At 34.5% G+C, this 21,668-nt stretch overlaps 1 protein-coding gene across 4 annotated transcripts in view; it reads right to left on the minus strand.

The window, feature by feature from the left end:
• The window catches only part of CACNA2D1 (calcium voltage-gated channel auxiliary subunit alpha2delta 1), a 500,765-nt gene that overhangs the window by 217,246 nt on the left and 261,851 nt on the right, over nucleotides 1-21,668 (minus strand). For all 4 annotated transcript variants that reach the window (XM_068550454.1, XM_068550455.1, XM_068550456.1 and 1 more), the window contains one exon: nucleotides 8,466-8,525. In XM_068550454.1, coding sequence (XP_068406555.1) covers nucleotides 8,466-8,525 — 60 coding nt within the window. The remainder of the gene's footprint in view (nucleotides 1-8,465; nucleotides 8,526-21,668) is intronic.

Consider the following 21,668-nt stretch of genomic DNA (forward strand, 5'->3'; position numbering starts at 1 on the left):
ATACTCAGATATTCTCTAACACATAAGAACTCAGGAATTAAAGCATCTCACGGCTCTTCTTGATTAAAATACTTCACAACAAAATCCACTCAAATTATGAATTTAAAGAGAAAACAAAAACAAAAAAATAAGGTGAGTAATGGAGGATCTAGAACCAGGATTAACACTGTGGAAACTACGGTTACACAACATAAGACAAATCTTAATGTAAAAGTAATAATTTAATAAGATTTGGGGATGTATGAAGAAAGTGAGAGAACACAGAAACATGTTAATTTATTCAAAATAGAACACAGTCTTTGATTATAAGTTTGCACATTCTGTTATATGACTGTATCTATGAATTTTGTGTGTATATCATGAAAAAAATACATGGAAAAAAGGTATAAACAGATAAATTGAACATCATGAGACTCACTAAATATAAACAAGGAATAAACGTAGTTGTGGAGATTAGGGGAGATTTTAATTTTTCTTTTGTAGTTATCTATATCATTTTAATTTTTAATTAATGATATTAAAATATTTTTACAAAAACAATTAAGATATTATAATTTTAGAAGGAAAGTGATTGAGTAAGCCTGTTTATTGTTGTTATTGCTATTTTGGTATTAACTAAACCCAACTAGATCTTTTTGAGACTCTGGCTGCTTATTATAATTTTCTTTTCTACATCAAATCTATTTACACTCAATCCCTTTTTTTCCCAAGCATTAGAACTGCATTTAGACTCATCACTTTTATTTTCATAATTAATAAGCCCTCCAGTTAGTGTTGGTCAAGCTTTCTTCAGTTTTAACACCCATGAGAGAGAGATCATATTCCATTCAGTCACACTGGCTCACTACAGAAGGATTCTCAATGTCTTGACTTCACCCCCATAGGACATCACTGAGAACCTTGAGGGGAGAATGTAATAGAGAACTTTGAAAAACAGGATTCTAGGTGATTCTTATAAGATCCCCAGGAGAACTGCGCACACGGTGGTGAAACATTATAACAAAGTGAAGCAGTTTTTGCAATGTGGTAATTTTATAATTTTTGGAATCTAATAATTTAGTTAACGTATAATATACGCCATGGCACACAATGCTACAATTCCACGATAGCTGATTTTCTACAACATTCAGCAATTACAAGCTCTCTTGATTACCTTTTCTCTCAGACCATAATATGCCTTCTAACAAAGCAGAAGCAGGCACTTTGAAATTGCTATGTTACAACCGAATTCATACAAAACCTCACATTTTATATCACTAATTTTGACTAAAAGTAAAGTTTTGCTCTTTTTTAAATCTAGTTGTTACTTGTCCTGCCTGGATTTTATTGTTGCTGCTACATAGACATATTTTTCATGGGCGGTTTGAGAAAAGCAGCACATTACTTTCTAAATTCAGGTATGTGCTACTTAAACTACTCGGTTTTGATATTTGCCTGACTTACTGGCTTAAAATTCTTACGACTCGTCCATCTTATTTGGTCTCCAAAACGTTTGTGTCAGAAGGATATACAAAGCTACGTTTCCCACTACCTTATAAAATTGTGTATTAATTTTTTTCAAAGTCTCATCATTCTCTTCTATCGAACTGACAGTCGAAAATCTTATTTAACTATTATGTATGTGTTGGACCACTACAATTCTGTAAAACAAATTTGTGAATTCCCTAGGACAGTAGAGTGGACTCTGTGATTCATAATTTGGTCATTTTTTCAAGATTATTCTGCCTGTGGAATGTCAGTGGTTTGGACAAAGACGGTGGTTATGAAGATGAAGAGAAATGAACGGTTGCATGATATATATGGAGTTGGAACTGACAGAATTTACACGTGGATTATATGAGGCGTTATGGCAGAGGGAGAAATTAAGGATTACTCCTTAATTTTGGCTAGATGAACCGGGAGGTGATCTCATTTGTGATGGGGAAATTAACAGATCATCAGGATACTGGGGGAGGGAGGAATGGAAACACTAGCTCATCTGGCCATGTTAGCACCATGCAGGTGAGACAGCTAAATGGAAACAGCAAGAGGTCAGTTACATAAATGAGCCTAGAGCTCAGAAAAGAGATTTGGGTGGAATTCTATTTAATTTCAAAGCAATGGATGAGGTGTCCTGGGAGAAAGCATGGGCATTAAAGACAAGAGGGCTAAGACTGTGCCCTAAATTTAGGTAATATTAGAGCTACAGTACAGAAAGAAGTACTAAAAAGGAGATTGAGAAGGACTAAATGGTGAGAAGATAGGAAAATGGGGTTTCCTGAAAACTAACAGAAGAAACTTGTGTTTGAAGAAAGGGGAAATAGGAAGTGGTACAATAAAAAGATAGGAAAAGACCAAGTACAAAGATAAACAAAAAATGTCCGTAAGATTTGATGATCTGGAGGTAAATGCAACTACCAAGAACAATTTCACCACGGATAAATATTTTGCTTCTTCTTTTATTCAACATAAGAAACAAAAGAGAGGGGTTATCATCCAGGATAATTAATAATTTAAAGCCCATGGTTACTATTTTCTGCTCTGCTATCTTATAATGCTCTTACCATGGGCATTTATATGTATGCGTAAGCAAAAAGAATATGGTACCATGAATTTGCCTGGCTCTTTTCTACTAAATTGGTTTCCCACAATTTGAGGGTAAATCAGTTTTGCATTGTGGCTCCTTTTCATCTATCTTGATGATGAGAAACTGACAAAACTCTTAAAAAAAAGTAGTAGTAAAAAATTGATTGTTTCTCTACGTGAGAACTGTTGCAAAATATGTAAGCTCTTGATTCCAAAAGGACAATTCAACCAAATGTAGAAACTAAGAAAGACTAAATCCAGCTAGAGACTAAAATCATTTTGATAATCTATTAAATTCATTCATTCATTAAGACAATGCCACTCCCCCTTACTTTTTTTTTTTAATTTTAAGAGTTTATTTGAGCAAAAATCAATTTGAATCAGGCAGCATCCAATCTATCAGATAGAAAGGAGCTCTGAGGAACTGTACAAAATGCAAGACTTTTACAGCAGAAGAGAGTGGGAAAAAGGAAATTGTACTACAAGGCACAAAAGGCAGGTTGGTTATTGCAAGGTCACTGTCCTTTAGAGGATGGCAGGGGTCTATCAGGCAGATTCCTAACTAGGGCTCATCAGGTAATTCCCGATCAATTGGTTTAAGATTCCATTTCTAGGAGAGTTGAAACTGTAAGTTAAGTCTTGGTTTGGTGATGTGGGGCTTAGCATATGTGACTCCATTTGGGGCTGATTGTCTTTTTCTTTTTCTTAGCAATAGTTTTGCCTTTTCCAGACTGTCACATCGTTAGAATCATATAGTATGTAGTCTTTTCAGATTGGCTTCTTTAATTTAGTCATATGCATTTTAGGTTCCTCTACGTGTTTTCATGGCTTGATAGATCATTTCTTTTTAGTGCCGAATAATATTCCATTGTCTGTATGTACACCCCCACTTTTTATTCCTAAAAAGCCAGCACTTTCGTATCCTGAACCTGCACAATTATAATTTAGAATAGTGTTTCTCTTTATACATTGTACCCAAAATAAATACAGTATGATTTCATAGTTCCCATATTCACAATTGTTTGTGCTGCAATCAATAGAGGTGATGTTATTTCGTGAAATGATTAGGATAGATGAAATAATAAAATATAGAATGCCAGTACCTATTAATTTAACTCATATAAACACAAAATTCTACATAGTACAACTTTTAAAGCAACATTTCAAAATATGATTTGAGTAAGGTAATTTTTTAAAAAAAAATATATATATAATTAAAACTCAGTTAGGAGAACTAAATTAGCCTGATTAACACTCAATAACATTCAACTTCACTAGAAAAATTCCCACCATCTAATTTAGTTTCTCTATGAAGCTGGAGCTAAAAAAGGCTCCCTAAATGTTTTATTTACTGCCCAATTTCTAGACTGTCTGTACTCAGCATTCACAATAACAAGCTGATGCTAATAAGCCATACATAAAGATCCTACTTATTAAAATACAAATTAGGCACCCCTTATGTTTATACATGTGTACGTACAATTAATATCGCGGGCTTAGTTGGAAGCAAAATTGCTTTAGTTAACCAACCATTGCAATGCAATCAAAAGAGATTTCAAAAGCAACTGGAAAAGATCTGTTCAGTAGAAATAATAGCAATTATTTTATGCAGAACAATTAATTTTCCAAGCTCCTTTTTCCTTCTCCCACCTGCCCTTAATAAAATAATTTGTCCATCGTAAGTGACATGAGAGGTGCCCTTTAATGCCAGTAAGTTGCATGCAGACCTGAAAGGCAGCTGGTAGACACAGCTTATTTACAAATATTGGTTTGAACTTGTAAATGCATGACTGCATAAATCTTAATCCATTTAGAGTGTATGCCCTTTGTTCCCTCAATTGTACATCCAATTGGGAATTGAGTGGAGCTGAGGGAGAGTGTGAATTACAGGAGCCCTTTCTTGTTGCCAGCATTTTAGTGCTTTGCCTTTTGTTGTTGTTGTTCTTGAGATTTCTCTACAGAACAGAGCACAGAATGTTAATCAACATTTTGCCTAAGTAATGTTAATGAAACTTCCCTACTTATACTAGAGGGAAGAATCGGCATATTATATTTCATTTTGAAATGTTAATGTACCTTTTAGGAAATTATTTCTGCCTTCTAAATCATCTTAGTGTTAAATTATTAAAGGGTGGCATTAAAGAAGTATTGCACTGATGCATACAGTTAAATGCCTTAAAAGATAAAAGGCTTATAAAGTTTAAAAGAAGGACCTTTTGGAGTATGGCAGCATTTAACTTCAAATTAAACATTTTTAAATGTTTGGTTAAGATATTGACAGAATTTCTGATTGTTTTGTATGTAATCACAAAATAAAGAGACATTTAATGTTGATGATTTCTAATTTCCAACCATGCATGAATTTGATTTTTATTATGGTCTTGAAGGATGTGTTTAAACCTTATTGTATGTATATGAATTGAAGCATCATCTAGTTTATCAGAAAAGAAAAAAAGGAAAAAGGGAGAAAGGGTCTCTTATGTTTGCCCTATTTACTTATTTGAATTTGAAGGCAATCTTCATTCAGGTTCTATTCTTCAAATATAAAATCACTACTACTATCTCAACTGTCTATCACCTATGGTACTTCAAAGGGAAGTGCTATTGTAAAGACTTTAGAGAAAATATCAATTGTCAACATGCAAACTGTGACAGATATGTGTCCTGTGAACATCATTTATAGTCCATCAAGAAGGGTACTGGGGAAATGAGTTGACAGGGCTCTAAAGTTCTCTAATTTGTTTTCCCTTTAACAGTCTCTTCTAATGTCAATCAGTACATTCACAAGTCCTAAATAAATTGTGAGGTGATCTAAGGGGAAATTTAGAACAGAATTTGTTCAAGAATTCTCCCACACGGTGACGACTATTTGCTAAGAACTCCTAACATTTACTGGGTAAACAATTTATTTTCTATTTAACCACAGAAGATCTAGTAATGGCATCTGTGTCATTGTGGAACTTATTTGTCCTCTTGCATGACTTTTCCTAGCAGTACTTCTGTTTGGATATAGGCACTGAGAGAACAGATAAAAGGAGTTACATTTCAAGGTAAATTTTTACACATTTTGACATCCGACAAATATGAATACTGCGTAAAATTGTTGGTGTGTCACAATTTAATTAGCTTCTTTTTTTCTTTCTTAGCCTTACAATTGATGATGGTTTGGATTCAGAAAAATAGAGTAATGGCTACCACACACTGAGAGTTGCTGTGTCATCTACAGTGGTCACCCATTACTTTTGTAAGGAAAAATAAATCACTGCCAAAATGTTAACTTAGTGTGAATGAGCCAATATATCTGGAAAAGGAAATTTTATATACTACATTCCTGTTTGTAAAGTTACTTTTAACACATCATTTCTCCCTAGACAGCTGGAAAAGATATACAACCAATAAATGACTACATGAAATATTACCAAATTCCTTTAATGCAAGAAAAGCTTTTTGAAACAGCAATAGAATCTATATACTATGCAATCTGATTTGATGAACTTAATGATTTTTTGGATTCTCAGAAGTACTCAGGATTTAAACTAAAGCAGCGCCAATTTATATACCAAGACTAGGCAGAATACAATGTCTAACTTCACAAATATTATGCCTTTACACTGCTTTTACTATGCCACCTCTAAGATGGGGAAGAAAAGTAAATGTCACTAGTTATTAGTTCATCGAATGGATATTTATTGGGATAAATTACTTTGGCTGTTTTTGGTCTATTCAAGACACACAAAAAAATGCAGGTTTACTTTCCTTACATCTAACAGCAACAAACTGCACTGTAAAATCTTCACTGGATGAGCTTAAAATTTGTCCTCTATACTCAGAAAGGTTGTGTTTTTAACTTAATCACTGATTTTTTCTTTATATATTATGGATGAAAAATTGATCTTTCTTAATGTACCTATAACAAACAATTGTGGATTAAGCCAGTACCTACATGATACCAACAAATCAAGCAATATGATCAATTCAAGTGAAAGAATCAAACTGACAGTCAAATAGAGTCTCAACTGAGTAGACTAAGAGTTTGCTTAAGAAATATAAATTTGTGGAAAAGATAGTAAAAATAAATAATATCAGAATCATCAAGCATGAAATACTATTTAACTGTTATCCTACATTATTAGTGAATGAAGTATCATTTTCTATATTTTCCTTTGATAGACAATAAAATCACACAAACACAAAGTAAAAGTGCCAACTCCTAAACCTCAGTTTAGTGTTCTATTGAACCACAACTTTCTTAACCTTCAAATCTGAGATTGCTGTCTTGCAAAACATTCAAAGACAATTGAACAGTATTATCAAGTTGTCACTCATACTCTAATCGTATTTTAAATGGGGAGAGGGGGGTTGACATCCCCCAAATGAGTTGTCTGGAATTTTTCTTTGATCATAAACTATAGAACTGTTGGTGGGAATGTAAATTGATACAGCCACTACGGAGAACAGTATGGAGGTTCCTCAAAAATCTAAAAATAGAACTACCATACGACCCAGCAATCCCACTACTGGGCATATACCCTGAGAAAACCATAATTCAAAAAGAGTCATGTACCACAATGTTCATTGCAGCTCTATTTACAATAGCCAGGACATGGAAGCAACCTAAGTGTCCATCGACAGATGAATGGATAAAGAAGATGTGGCACATATATACAACAGAATACTACTCAGCCATAAAAAGAAACGAAATTGAGTTATTTGTATTGAGGTGGATGGACCTAGAGTCTGTCATACAGAGTGAAGTAAGTCAGAAAGAGAAAAACAAATATTGTATGCTGACATATATATATATATATATGGAATCTAAAAAAAGAATGGTTCTGAAGAACCTAGGGACAGGATAGGAAGAAAGACGCAGACATAGAGAATTGACTTGAGGACACAGGGAGGGGGAAGGGTAAGCTGGGACGAAGTGAGAGAGTGGCACTGAGATATATACACTACCAAATGTAAAACAGATAGCTAGTGGGAAGCAGCTGCATAGCACAGGGAGATCAGCTTGGTGCTTTGTGACCACCTAGAGGGATGGGATAGAGAGGGTGGGAGGGAGACACAAAAGGGAGGGGATATGGGGATATATGCATACATACAGCTGATTCACTTTGTTATACAGAGAAACACAACATTGTAAAGCAATTATACGCCAATAAAGATGTTAAAAAAAAAAGAAAAGAAACTAAAGAGATTTTCACTATAAATGAAACAATTCAAATATGTAACAGAAGTATTTTAACTCTTAAGGTCAGCCTTCTTCATTGTGTACCATGGATGTAAGAAGATATAACAGATAGCTAGAGACGAGATGGAGGGAGGGAGGAAGGAAGGAAAGAAGGAAGGAAGGAGGGAAGAAACTCATCACAGAAGAATTTCTGTGATTTGTATAATTAGCCCAGTGACTCTTGGAGCACAAAAGCAGTTTATCAAAAACGTATGTGCAGAAGTTAATATCAGCTGACGTTTCTAAAAAGCAGGCCAGAGCAGACGAAGGATAACTTCTAACTAATGTGGAGCAAATTAAATTTTAAGAGGCTTTAATGCATCTGTTCTAACTTTAATTGCATTGCCCACCGTCAAAGTGACTACAATATGCATGTCACTTCTTAAAAAATGTCACTTGTTTTTCAACTAGTATATTCATAATACCTACAAAAATTATTCAAATACTATAATTTAATGTTATTTTTCTGTTATTAATTTTATAAATACCTTTGAGTATGAGAATATTTCAAGGTATTTTTTTTAAAGCAACAAAGTATAGCTAGCTGTTTTTGGTCCCGTAATACCTTAAGAGTCCATCACTAAAAAAAATATTTTAAATGCAATCATAATTATCCAAACACAAAACATCAATGTACTTATTAAATCAAGTGGTTAAAAAGGGTCCTTACTGCAAAATCCTCCCTCCACTGGTGGGCTGCTTGAACTTTCTCTGCTTCCAAAGCCAGGCGCTGGAAAGAAAACAAGAAATCTTAGAATTCAAATGACCACATGAATACATAATTGTTATATAGTGCTTGGGTTTTCAAATCAATTATTAAGACACACAAAAAAGAAGAGATTCCTTATTCGTGATTCATAAATTCTAAATCATTTAATACTTTAATTTACTAAAGTTGATACATGTATTCACTCTTCAGTAATATAAATAGCACAGTATTCTTGAATACCGTTAAGTTTACTACCTCTGCCATCATTGGCAGTAGTGTCCACTTTGAGTGCTTTCTATCAATGACTAACATTTCATTTGTTTTTTTTTAAAAAAAGCTTTGATCACTATATTAATCTTAGTGGAATCTTGCTTTTCATAAATACCTTTATAGCATATATTTCTATATAAGTGGAAAGGAAGTAACAATGAGAAATCAATAAATATGTGCTAAGTGTTGTATAGGCACCTTCTTAATAGCATTTTTAGTTTTTTACCAAAAGCCACAAAAATGTAATAATTTTCTCCTTGCTAAAGTACATTCTTAAGAGTTTATTCAAATACCCATGAGTAACAATCATAATCCGTACATCTGAAAAGGCTTTATTTCCCCTTCACTCTTATATGCCAAAGTCGTTAGAGAATTCTAGCCTGACCTATTTTCCTTTAGCACTTTTAAAATGTTATTCCGTTAGGTTCAGCTGGAGATGAAATGCCTATTGTCAGCCTGCTAATGACTTTTTGTGAATAAATTCTTTTTTTTTTTCCCCTTGTCTAATAGTTTTTAGAGTTTTCTCTTTGTATTTTCCAGTGTTATTATCATGTTCTCCATGTGCTAAACTTTCACAAGACACAGTAACATTTAGTGATTAAGAACAGATTTGAAACCTGACTGCCTGGGTTTAAATACCAACCCTGCTGCATACTAGCTGTGCAAACTTGGGAAAAGTTAAGTCTCTCCTCCCCTTTTCTAATAGGAATAATGTCAAAATCTGCCTCATGGGTTGTTGAAAGGATTAAATGAGATACTATATATAAAGTGCTTAGAACAGTGCCTGGCAGACAGTAAGCAAATATATATGTCAGCTATGTAACTATGAAGGACAATTATGATTCCATTTGTACATTGTGTCCCTTTGAGTACTGAGTTCACCTGTAGCCTGCCCCCCACACAGCTAGGAGACAGGCAAAATGGGACAAGTATATCAGTAAATATAATAAATGTATTAAACTCATTTATTAGGAGATAGAAATGATCAGGTTAGGTTTTAGAAAAGTATAATCTCATAGTGGTTTGTTGATTCACGTTTTTGATCTTTCCCTATGAACTATACGTCAGTGTGTGCTCTTGATGTGGAAGTCTAGCCCACACTGGGGAATGGAAACATCCCTTTCGACTAGTTTTATATTAGTGTATTGGCTTTTATTCCCTCTTATTTAATATTAGAATCATTTTTCTAAACTCTTATATAGGTATTACCAATGACTACAAAATACTGCATAGTGGGAAATCTCAAGTTAAGAATCCCTAAACTGAATTAATTTAAAGGAAAAATTCTCCAGTGTGCTTAAATGACAATGGTTTCAGCTTATCAACTACTAGGCAGCAATGGAACATAAAAGAAGCTAGTAAATGTAAGATACTGTACCAGGGAGAGTAACCCAGAAAAGGTTCTCTATCCCTACAAGGTCAAAAACCTAAACAGAGAAAAACCAAGGGAAAAGTGTATACATCTCAGTAATATTTATCACAATATTTTTGGAAACTCAAATTCCGTGTGAAAATGTTGCAAGAAAATGAATAAAATGGCAAAACAAATGGAAATGGAAGCCATTTCTTTATAGGAAAACTTTAGTAGGGAAGATAGAAAAAGAAAAGACAGAATGAGAAAATAAACACAAAGGCATATTCTTGACAAAATTCAGAATATGTCTTCCCTCATTTTTAACAGGCCACATAAGAACAACTAAATTGTTCATATGTATGGGGCCAATAATAAAATTAAGCATTTTGTGAATTTAAACAAAATACTGGGTAAAATATAAATAAGTTAAATAATTTTTTTAGATTAAGAAATATTAGAACCCTAAAATGTCTTGAAGAGGGATATTAACATGTTTTCCTCACGAGACGCACAGAAGGAGGCTGCCACCCCAACAAACAAAACACATTGGGGGACATTCACCCACAAGGCCATACGTGGTTTGCAAGACACCAGCTCTAACTCAACCATGCTGTGCTCTACTCTGGAGAGCAGGAGAAGGTATAACTTAATGATTTGACTCGGAATCACATGGCTTATAATATGAACTTAATTCATGTTTAATAAGCCATAGTGACAGTAATCATCACAGTTAATTATTTCTAGGAAAAAAAGTTAAAGAGGGATGAACAATGGTCACAAACTATCAGACAATTCTCCTAGGGGGAGGAGAGTCCAAATCATCTTTATTTCTAATATATATATATATATAAACACTAATTTTATCAAGTAAATGATATTTATTGCAAGATTTTGAGATAGTTTCAGAAACCTAAAGACCTGTAGTTGTGTATAAGAAAAAAAAAAGTGTATTTTAAAAGGTTAGCTTAGGGTTGGAAAGTTGCTAAATTTTATATCCCCAGCTTGGAAATCTAGGGATACATAATCATGAAAATGCACTACTATTATCTTCTTTTTTCATGAAGAAATTAATTTTTTTTTTTTTTTTTTTACCTAGCAGATTTCACGACAAAGCAAACTACAGAACTTTAGAGACTTAGCCTACCTTGGGGAGTGATACAAATAGTTGCTGATGGTGCTTTTTCTTGTGGCAAAAGACCAGCTAGTCATGACTCATAGAAAACTGACATGTCTTCTGGACACTGCAAGTCCCTAATTAACTTCTATTCTAGTCAAGTGACATTTTATTTTTAAAGCCAATGACCTACCATTAAATGCCACAGGCAAATTGTGTTAAGACTGATAAAATTCCTACCTAATAAAATGTGAATATTTGCTCAGTAGGACATCCCTGTTTCCATAGTTAGCTATATATACATATATATATATATATATATATGTATATATATATATATATATATATATATATAAAAATAGACCCATAGCAATAACCTACTTCAGAAAAAGAAAATATATCTTTTCTCATTTAATTCATAGTACAGTTTAATATAGTATCAAACATTAAAACCAGATGGAGAACCAGATTGAAACAAAAAACCCAGCTCAGCGTAAATACCTACAAGAGAAAATTGAAAATTCTGCTCATATTAAGGTAAGTGAGAAAGTTTCATTAAACGGCTTTATTATAAATGAAACAGCATATGTATATATGAAAATCCTTTGGGTATGGAATGATAAGTATATATACAATGTCATAAAGGTAATAATAATATGTACATCCCTACCTACCTACTGGTTTGAGCATTTAAAATAAAAAACCATTTTAAAGACTATTTTAAGGACTCACAAGTTTAACAAAATGGACTTGAACATAAGCCTTCCGACTCCAAAGCTTATTCTTATTCCACAAGACCGATCTTTAGTTCCCACTAAACCCATTAAAGTGTTAACATCACTTGGCATTCATAGAATACATGAAGACATAGTAGTATCAAAATAAAAAACACTGGTAGAAAACTATTTCAGATTAATGGAAAATTTCCCAGTAGTTTTTAGAATTTGCTAAAGGCAAATTCTAAAAACAGCACAACATGTCGTATATCAATTTGGAAACTATCTTTACATAAGTCTTGCCCTCAGATCCTGAGAGAATGCTGCTAATCAGAGAAAAAGCTCTTGATATGCAGTGATCTGCAAGGAAAAAAAGAAAAAGAAAAAAGAAAGAAATAGATAATGGGAGAGGTTTTATCAGATCAGAGAAAGATCAGCTCCCTTGAAGGCCTATTCATTCTCAACCTTCACCTTTTTGTCATATCTTTATCTCTTCCACTAGCATTGCATCTGGCAAGTGATATGAAAGTTTAATAAAAGCAGTATAACAGTACAGTATAAAAAGAAATAATTCTATCATTCTCCTTAACAATACTTAAATGTATTTTTTTCTTGGAAATAAGTATTTTCCAAACCTGTAAATAATTTGCTTCCTAGACTGTATGTTTATTGCAGATGAAAGATAAAGTTCTCTGAAACATTTAATTACAAAGAATTTTCTTTTGACAGTTTTGAAAGTAAACCTTCAGGGATCATATGACAGTTCCGTTAGACTCCAACAATGTTGGTACTTATATTAATAATATCAAGAATTGAAATATCATTCAAAGAAACATCTCTAATTCAAAATGATTTCTTTGGCTAGTGTATGTCAAGATTTTTCGTTCTAATAAGCAGGTAATAGTTATCCACAACAGACTTACCAGTAAAATATGCGTGTGTTATATGATTAATGTTCCAATAGTTAACACCCAATAAGGATGAACAAATTATTGTATTATGCCTCTGTTGACAAGTTTTCCCTATCCTCATCAAATGTTCTTAACATATCAAAAGAATCAGGATAATCATTTGAATGGTCTAACAATATCTATTGAAAATAGCAAACTTACGTGAAAGAACAGACTTCTATGTTCTGAAGAAAAGTCTACAGGTGCCATCAATAACTTTGGAGCTATAGTTAAAGTAAGTATGCGCTTTTGAATCAGACAGATCTGGTTTACAATTTTGGTGCTGCTATTCACTAACTATAGGATTTAGGCAATGGACTTAACATTTTTCAGCATTTAACAATAATATCTACTTGATATATTTTCTATTGGTATGCTCAATACCTAGCATATTATAAACTCAAAGTTTTACTTTCATTTGAATCTTACAAACACAACTACCTAGAACAGAATATGTTAGAACTGTAATCACTGATGACCACTTCAATATGTACATAAGTGAGTTAAATGAATGAAAACATCTTAATGGTCCCTAAATTTTCACTGTATTTTGCTCTGCAAGAAAGCTCTTATCTATGGAACTATAGGGTGAGCCAAAAGCAAATGCAGTTTAGGGAATATAGCAGTTTAATACAGTAGTCAATAAAATTAGTTCTTCAGTTTATTTCATTTTATTTTTACTACAAATAAGATGAGAAAGGAGAGCAGATCATTCTGTTCTGCTTTCTCACCTTATTTCCTGAAATATTTTAAAAAAAAGATTGAGGTTTGACATTTCTTTTGCATAAGGTGATAGAAAGCTTGAAGACCTCAATAGAAAAGATAACATCATAACTCCATGAATATTTAGTATAATGTTCCATCTAAAAGGTAAAAATACTCTTTTCTTTCTAATAACTTTCACCAAATAATGGGAAACAATGCAAAATGTTCACTTAAATTCACATAAAACAACGTATAAACAATGTTTCTTTATTTTTTTTTTTTTCTTTTTAAAGCTGAAATCTTGAGTGTTACATCTTTTTTCTTTTTAAACTTTGGGTTTATTTATTTATTTATTTATTTATTTATTATTTATGGCTGTGTTGGGTCTTCGTTTCTGCGTGAGGGCTTTCTCTAGTTGCAGCAAGTGGGGGCCACTCTTCATCGTGGTGCGCGGGCCTCTCATTATCGCGGCCTCTCTTGTTGCGGAGCACAGGCTCCAGACGCGCAGGCTCCAGACGCGCAGGCTCAGTAGTTGTGGCTCACAGGCCCAGTTGCTCCGCGGCATGTGGGATCCTCCCAGACCAGGGCTCGAACCCGTGTCCCCTGCACTGGCAGGCAGACTCCCAACCACTGCGCCACCAGGGAAGCCCAGTGTTTCTTTAAATTCATATAAATATATATACCCAGCAGAATTCTACCAAAGCCTTCTAACAACTTGTTATATCCTAGTGAACAGGGAGTTTAGTATGCAAATCTTCACGTGTAGAGAAATTGCTTTATACTTTTTTGAAAATCACACCTGCTATACTTACGTATTGTTTAAAACGTTTTTATAAAGGAACATTATTGGTACTTTGAAAAAAGATCTATTGGCTAAAGAAGCCAGGCTGGAAACTGGGATTTGAGAAAAGTTACAAAAATTGAATAGGCTAACTAGGATGAGTTTTACCTTTGGCATGTTTTGACACCTGATGACTGTGATCGCTAGGTAAATGTACATCCTGACTGGGAGGATGAGAAGCACAGTGTGCATTTGCTCTTACTCAACAGACATTTACTTAGCACTTGCTACATAGAAGCATTCAGGAGAAACTACAGGACTCAGTTCCTGCTTCTAAAGGGAACTGCCGCACATTCATATATCATATATCATATCCTATATAACATACACTCGCACACACACTTAACAGCATAGGATCAGTGTTTGACAGATGCTTTCTTAATGGTTACAATATACATTTGTTAGTTTTAGTTTAGTTACAGTGGAATCAGTGACATGGTGAATAAATTTTTTAAAATATTGCTTTTATCAAGAATGGCAATGTCTCAAAAATAAAGAACAGGAAGGATTCTAAAAATAATGAGTACTGCTAGCCAATGACAAGTTTTAGCCTTGGTTCTTTTTATTTGTTTGGTTTGGGAGGAGATTAAAAGCACTGAAAAGTATAGAAACAAACAATCTGGAATTCATCACCCAGAATTCATTTTTATCTTTAATTAAAATTTGCTTTATAACTTTTAATGTGAAAAATAAAATGTTACAAATAACCGTAAAGTTCACCTTATTCATCCCTTGACCAATTTCCCTACCCACAGCAATCACTATAAATGTATTTGTCTGTATCCTCTGGCATTGTGTGGCATGCATTTTTTAAAATTATGTGAACGTTATCTGATATTGATATTGTTGATTCTTCTTTCTAATAGGCTGCATGCAGGTTGAATACCGAAGAGAAATTCCACCAGCTTCATGGGGGAAATGATTTGTCTAAAGTGAAAGCTATCACCCTTGCAAGTGATGGTTTAGATTGGACAAGAGATTTGGTTAATGTCAATGAGTTTCGAGAAATGGTTTGCTGGTGGTTTTGGAAAGTAAAGATAATGCATGGAGGAGGGAAGAATCCTCAGGGAAACAAAGCTGGAACCATCTCTTAAGCCCCCTTTTCAGCACCAAAAGCCTATGCATTTATTGCATCCTTATCGTCAGAACACAAAACAGGCCTTATTTGTAAACATAGACCTACCTATTCCATCTCTCCATCAAGAGACCATCATTCAGTTCTCATAGGCGCTACTCATGCAGTTTGAAAGATGCTAAATCAACACTTAAGCAAGGCAACTTATCCAAAGATATGACAATCCCCTTTCAATATGGTTCAATGGCTTAGCAAGCCCACTCTTACACAGATGACTAAATTCTGTTTTTACATTTTACTTATGCTTGTCTAAAGCATACTTTTGCAGACTTTCTGCTTTTAATGACATGAAACATGAGCACATAATTATAATCATTATCTTTCTTTTTTTTCACATCATTTTCCTTTTTTTAGCAGGGTAGTCCCAAATTGATTCCAAGACACACAAGAAAATGTGTTTTTTAAAAAATAAAATCCAATTTTAATTTAGAAAAATATATTCCAATGACTTGAGGAATTCTACCAAACCCAGTAAAATAACTTAGCATCAGTTCATCTACTTGAGTTTATGGAGGGGTTAAAAAAAAGGAGTTTGCGTTTTTGAGCATTGCTTCTCAAGTGAAACAGAAAAGACTACATAACATACAACTTTTAATACATATTTTGATTAAAATCATTTGTAGACTGACCAAGTAGAAATAAAGTATGTAATCTTGCTATTTATGTCTACTCAAATATTTTAACACTTCTGTACATACTGGAACCGTGACATAAGTAGAGGATTATCAAGATTAATAGCGAAACATCAATTTTTGACTATATTAAGCAAATCATATACAAATCTTATACTGTACTCATAAGGTACAATGTAAGGTTATAGATTATTTCTTTTAGATTACCTATCATTTTCCTACAATTGATTTCATTCCAGGTTATATGAAATAAAAATTTTATAATATGAATACTATTTTTCTTTCTAGTGTAAGATTTAAGGGCATATAATATATGCAAAACATATAAATAAAAGTTGCTGAAATCAAGCCAGTCATCATTTATTCTCCCATTTGTGGCCCAGTGAAAATTAAATCTTTTGGAACATGGCTTCTGGATCTTGTTGTACAGATTTCAGCCTGGATCTGCCATATTCAGGAAATGCTTTTGAAATTAACCACAAAGCTTCAAGTCTAATATTCAGAGATATAATTAGCTCCAAATAAATTGGCAGACTCTTGGAATACATAAGCCAGGTAAAGGAGATGTCATCTGGTAAGAACAGCAAAACTCTATCAGTAGTGAAAGTAAATTAATACACAACTCGCAATTATCACTACCTTTTTCTTGGCTCTACAGCACCAACACTAAAATAAAAGACTGTTGAACTGAATATAATTTCTATATCAGCTCTACACTTTGACACATGAGAAGAATCACCAGATAAGCCTGTTCAAATCACCTGGACCACATACAAACCCACTCAACCCCACAACCATCCAAAGATTCTGATTCTATACTTGGTATCATTCCCAGAAATCTACATGCTTAATATAATACACCTTTTCCATGGACTAAACTTTGAAAACACTCCTCTAGAGGGTAACATTTTTAGCAATATTAGACATATGGATTTAATTACTCTGAAAAACACCGTTCAAAATAGAAGCACAATTTGATAGACGGAAACAAAAATAACCCACTAGTGCCCTATCCTTACACTATCCTGACTCCCATCACGTAATTTATCTCTCTCCATCTTTTTCTGTTTTTTTCTCTCCCTTCCTGCTCCCTCATTCCCTTTTCCCTCTCCTCTCTCTCTCTCTCTCACCCACTTTCAATAAACTACTAAATGCGGGTTCATTAGGCACAGGACACAGTTCTTTCATGTCTGTACACACCCAGTATTTCACACAATGTGTGGCAGAGAGCTGACGTTCAATTGTTGTGTGTAGAAATGTATAAGTAATCATTTCCAAACACTGTCAAGGTTTTATCTCAGTTGTATCAAGATTTATAACTAGGTTCACTTACATTATCACCATTCATTATCGTGATACTTTGAGAGGCCACAAAACTTGTTCCCACATGACAAGCATATTCCTGAATCAATACATCACTACCTAATTCTTAAAAATTGCTGGATTAATTCATCACCACCTGATCCTTAAAATTTAGTAGAATTTGGCTGTGAATGTGATAGGGACCCAGACTAATCCACGTCATTCCACTCTGGGATTCTAGAACTAATCTATCGATATAATCAGTTGCCTTATTCTTTAAATGTCGAACACCAATGCAGGTTCAGAAATCCAAGAAACCACATCCACAATGGCCACCCGGGTCCATTTTGGCTGCCTGAACCATAGTTCCTCCATTCTCATTCTTAAATGATTTTAATTATGTCATCACTCTTCCCTCTGAATTAATCCTACAACCAATCACCGTTTGGGAGACAATTCTCCACGCGTCTCTCATGTTTCTGCACCACATGTGAACAGAGGCAGGGACAGCCTCTGCTCTGGATTATTTTCTCAAGAATGTTCGTGTAGCAGACAGCCTTGGAAGACAGAGAGTGTCTCCCTGCAGGGCAGAGGACAGATTTATTTGTTGCTCAGGAAAATAAAAATAATCCTGGGGGGTAAAATTTAGGCAGGCTTGCTGGTAGGCACCCTTTAAAAGAGTGGGGTTTCCCAAGTTCAGGGTTCAGCGTTCCTCAGCTGTGACACCAGCTCATGGCACAGGCACCGTCCACCTGGGCTGCTCAGTATGGCCCCCTAGACTTGCTGGTCAGGAGTTACCCATGGGAACACAAAGCCCATGCTGCCTCCTGTGTGGGGAGGTAGAAATCCGTTGCATCCAACTCAGGGAGGCTCCTGAACCAGTGAAATGCTGGTTGGCTAGCTTGTTAGCTTGCACGAAGGGTAGAATCTCAGATCCTTCCCACTACTTGATATACCATATCTGGTTGAGCCTGCTTCCATAAAAATGTTCACTGGTCCATCTCCATATCTTCAAACTTCCACCATCAAATAACGGATGTAATCTTTATTTTGTCTCCAGTTCTTTCCTGAGCGTGCATTTTGCACCCTTCTCAAAGTGTGTCTAGACCGGCAGGGGCAGCACCACCTGGGAAAAGGTTAGACTCCCATATTCTTAGATCCCATCCCAGACCTGCTGAATAGAAGCTCTGGGGGTGGGTCCTATCAATCTATGTTTTAACGAGACCTTCCTGTGATTCTAATATGAACTAAAGTTTGAGAAGCACTGCTCTAAAATAAAAATGCATAGCACTGTTCAAGCAGAACAATGCTATTACCTTAACAGCAAGCTCTTGAAGCTGTAGGAAATCAAATGAGAACAAACTATTTGTTCTAAAGCCCTCTTTTTGAAAACACAAACCTTGTAAATCAGACACACTGGAGACGATTCAGAAGTCTAAATATTCCCTTGTATATATGTGCCACATCTTCTTTATGCACAATATATCTGTATCTTTAGCCACGGTCTAAAATTACCTTCTCTTACAATTTTTTTCTTTGAAATATATTATTGAAACACACTGCCTTAATCTGCCTTAATTTATGGTCTTTACGGTTCTCTCCTTCCTTCCTCCCCTTCTTCCTTCCCTTCTTTCTTGTGTATAGGATACTAAGTGGGTTAAACTTGCTCAGTTCTTATGAGCCCACTACTCACAATTTGCAGGCACTTTTATAGGCTTCAGGCTTCATTTTGTTTTTCATATGTTGGTTGGCAAATACAGCATAAAGCACAAAAGTTTATGCTAGTTAGAAAGGGAGAAACTGCTTTACTTACAAGAAAGTGATCAAATTTTGTAGGAAGCAGGTAACATAAAAAAAACTGGTGAAATATGCAACCACTTTTGAAAAGAAGGAAAAAGATGTGTTAAGACCACTTTTCACTGTCAGATGCTTTGCGTGAGGCTCTGCCTTCCTGTAAATCTAGGAATGCATCAAAGTTCTCATGAGTTTTACTAGTCTATGAAAAGAGTAAAAATACTATTTAATTGAACATGATGCAAATTGACATACTTAATAAAAAAGATGTAGTATAATAGATGAGAAGTACCTTTGAAATTATTTTTTTGCTACTTTATTTCTAATCTTTTGTTTTTAAGAAAAAACAGAAGGTGAGTCCAAAAGCTTCAACTCTCTTAAAACACCATAACTAGACACAGGAATAGAAATAAATGCATCTGGTCACAGAACGTATATTTGTAATTTATCTTTAGTTTCATATATGCATACCTATGATTTTACATATGTAGTAATAAACTGAGAACAAGTGAAAAAAAAAAGATTATCAGGAAGGGCAGATTAAAAAAATCTACCAGGGCTTCCCTGGTGGCGCAGTGGTTGAGAATCTGCCTGCCAATGCAGGGGACACGGGTTCAAGGCCTGGTCTGGGAAGATCCCACATGCCGCGGAGCGACTAGGCCCGTGAGCCACAATTGCTGAACCTGCGCGTCTGGAGCCTGTGCTCCGCAACAAGAGAGGCCGCGATAGTGAGAGGCCCGCGCACGGCGATGAAGAGTGGCCCCCACTTGCCGCAACTAGAGAAAGCCCTCGCACAGAAACGAAGACCCAACACAGCCATAAATCAATCAATCAATAAATAAATATTTTAAAAAAATCTACCAAATTTATTTTGATATCCTAAAGTGAAAACTAACTTAAAAGGTTTATCCTGTCAGTAAAGGATCATTTTTTTATATATAACTTATCCTTCAGCACATAGTAATCACTAAAGTGTTTATCACCATATTTCCCTTGTCATAATTTAAGAGTTTTAAAACAGCCTGAATTATTAACCCTCCAAGTCAACTCACAGACAGACAGACATCCATTACCTTCCACTGCCCTGAATACTCTTTGAGCAGGTAATTTAAGAGGTAGTTACAACACATAAATTTAAAGTACTAGTAAATGCATTAACTTCCTAGTATTACATAGTAACTAAAGTTATTACATAAAGTATTCAGCTATTCTGAACTTAATTTTGAAGTTAGCTCTTATTTTTAGTTAAAATTTTGTGCAGGGCTTGTTCAACAATTCTGGAAACCATAAAAGATGTACTGACTTTGAAAATAGGGGAGAATTTATTTAATTTTTCTACGCTTCTGTTTCTTCATCTGTAAAACAGAGATAATAATACCTGTTCACAGAATTGTTTAGGGATTAAATGAGATTTTTGCTAAATAAACACAGCAGTGACATGTTCGTCAACATTAGTTTTTAGGAATTAAGAAGAGGAAAAAGGAGTTCTTTCACTTTACTGAAGGTATAATCAAACAGCTATCAATATATGTCACTATGGTCTAAGTAAATGGCAGTGTGTCCAAGGCCCTGTCAGATTACGGCTGCTTGAGCCACCCTCCATCCTTTTAATTTTACAATAACCATTTTGCATCTCCAGCTCCCATCCAACCACCCTCCCTTTGATTCTTACTCTATCAAAGGAGATTTGTTTCCTTTACCTCAGGCTACCCTCTGACTGGCTGTAAACTATTTATCATTCCTGCCATGTTATCTTCATTTCTTTTTAGTTTTAAATAATTTACCTTTGAGTTTCATTAACTCTTCACAGGCTGCCCATGTGGTGAGTGGGTTGTTGGCTCAGAAAAAAGAAAAAAAAAAAAATCTAATCTTACACAGTAGGCAAATTTTCTATTTTGCTAATGTTGCTATGGAAATACTCCTTTTATTTTCTGTTTTTGCTAATACATTGGGGGTGAATGTATCACATTCTGTGGTAGATAAAAGTGTGTACTGTGTGCTCCTCCCCCACTTGTATTATTTCTCCTCCAAGGATTTGGAAAATCACTATGATGTGTAAATCAGTCAAATTGGCAAAATATGCAATTTACTAGGTTTTTTCAAATATCAGAAACATCATCCACTACTAGTCTGCAGAAAACATGCCATTCCTGTTCCTCCCTTTGACAGAGAAGGTGGTTTTTATTTTTTTATTCATTTTCTTTATTTTATCTTTTACTTTTTGGCTGTGCCACACAGCTTGTGGGATCTCAGTTCCCCGATCAGGGATTGGACCCAGGCCACGACAGTGAAAGCACTGATATTCAGTATTTTTTGGTTTTTACTTTTAACTTGAGTAATATTATTATTTC

This window comes from Eschrichtius robustus, chromosome 8, assembly GCF_028021215.1.
Source record: "Eschrichtius robustus isolate mEscRob2 chromosome 8, mEscRob2.pri, whole genome shotgun sequence".
Lineage (NCBI taxonomy): Eukaryota > Metazoa > Chordata > Mammalia > Artiodactyla > Eschrichtiidae > Eschrichtius > Eschrichtius robustus.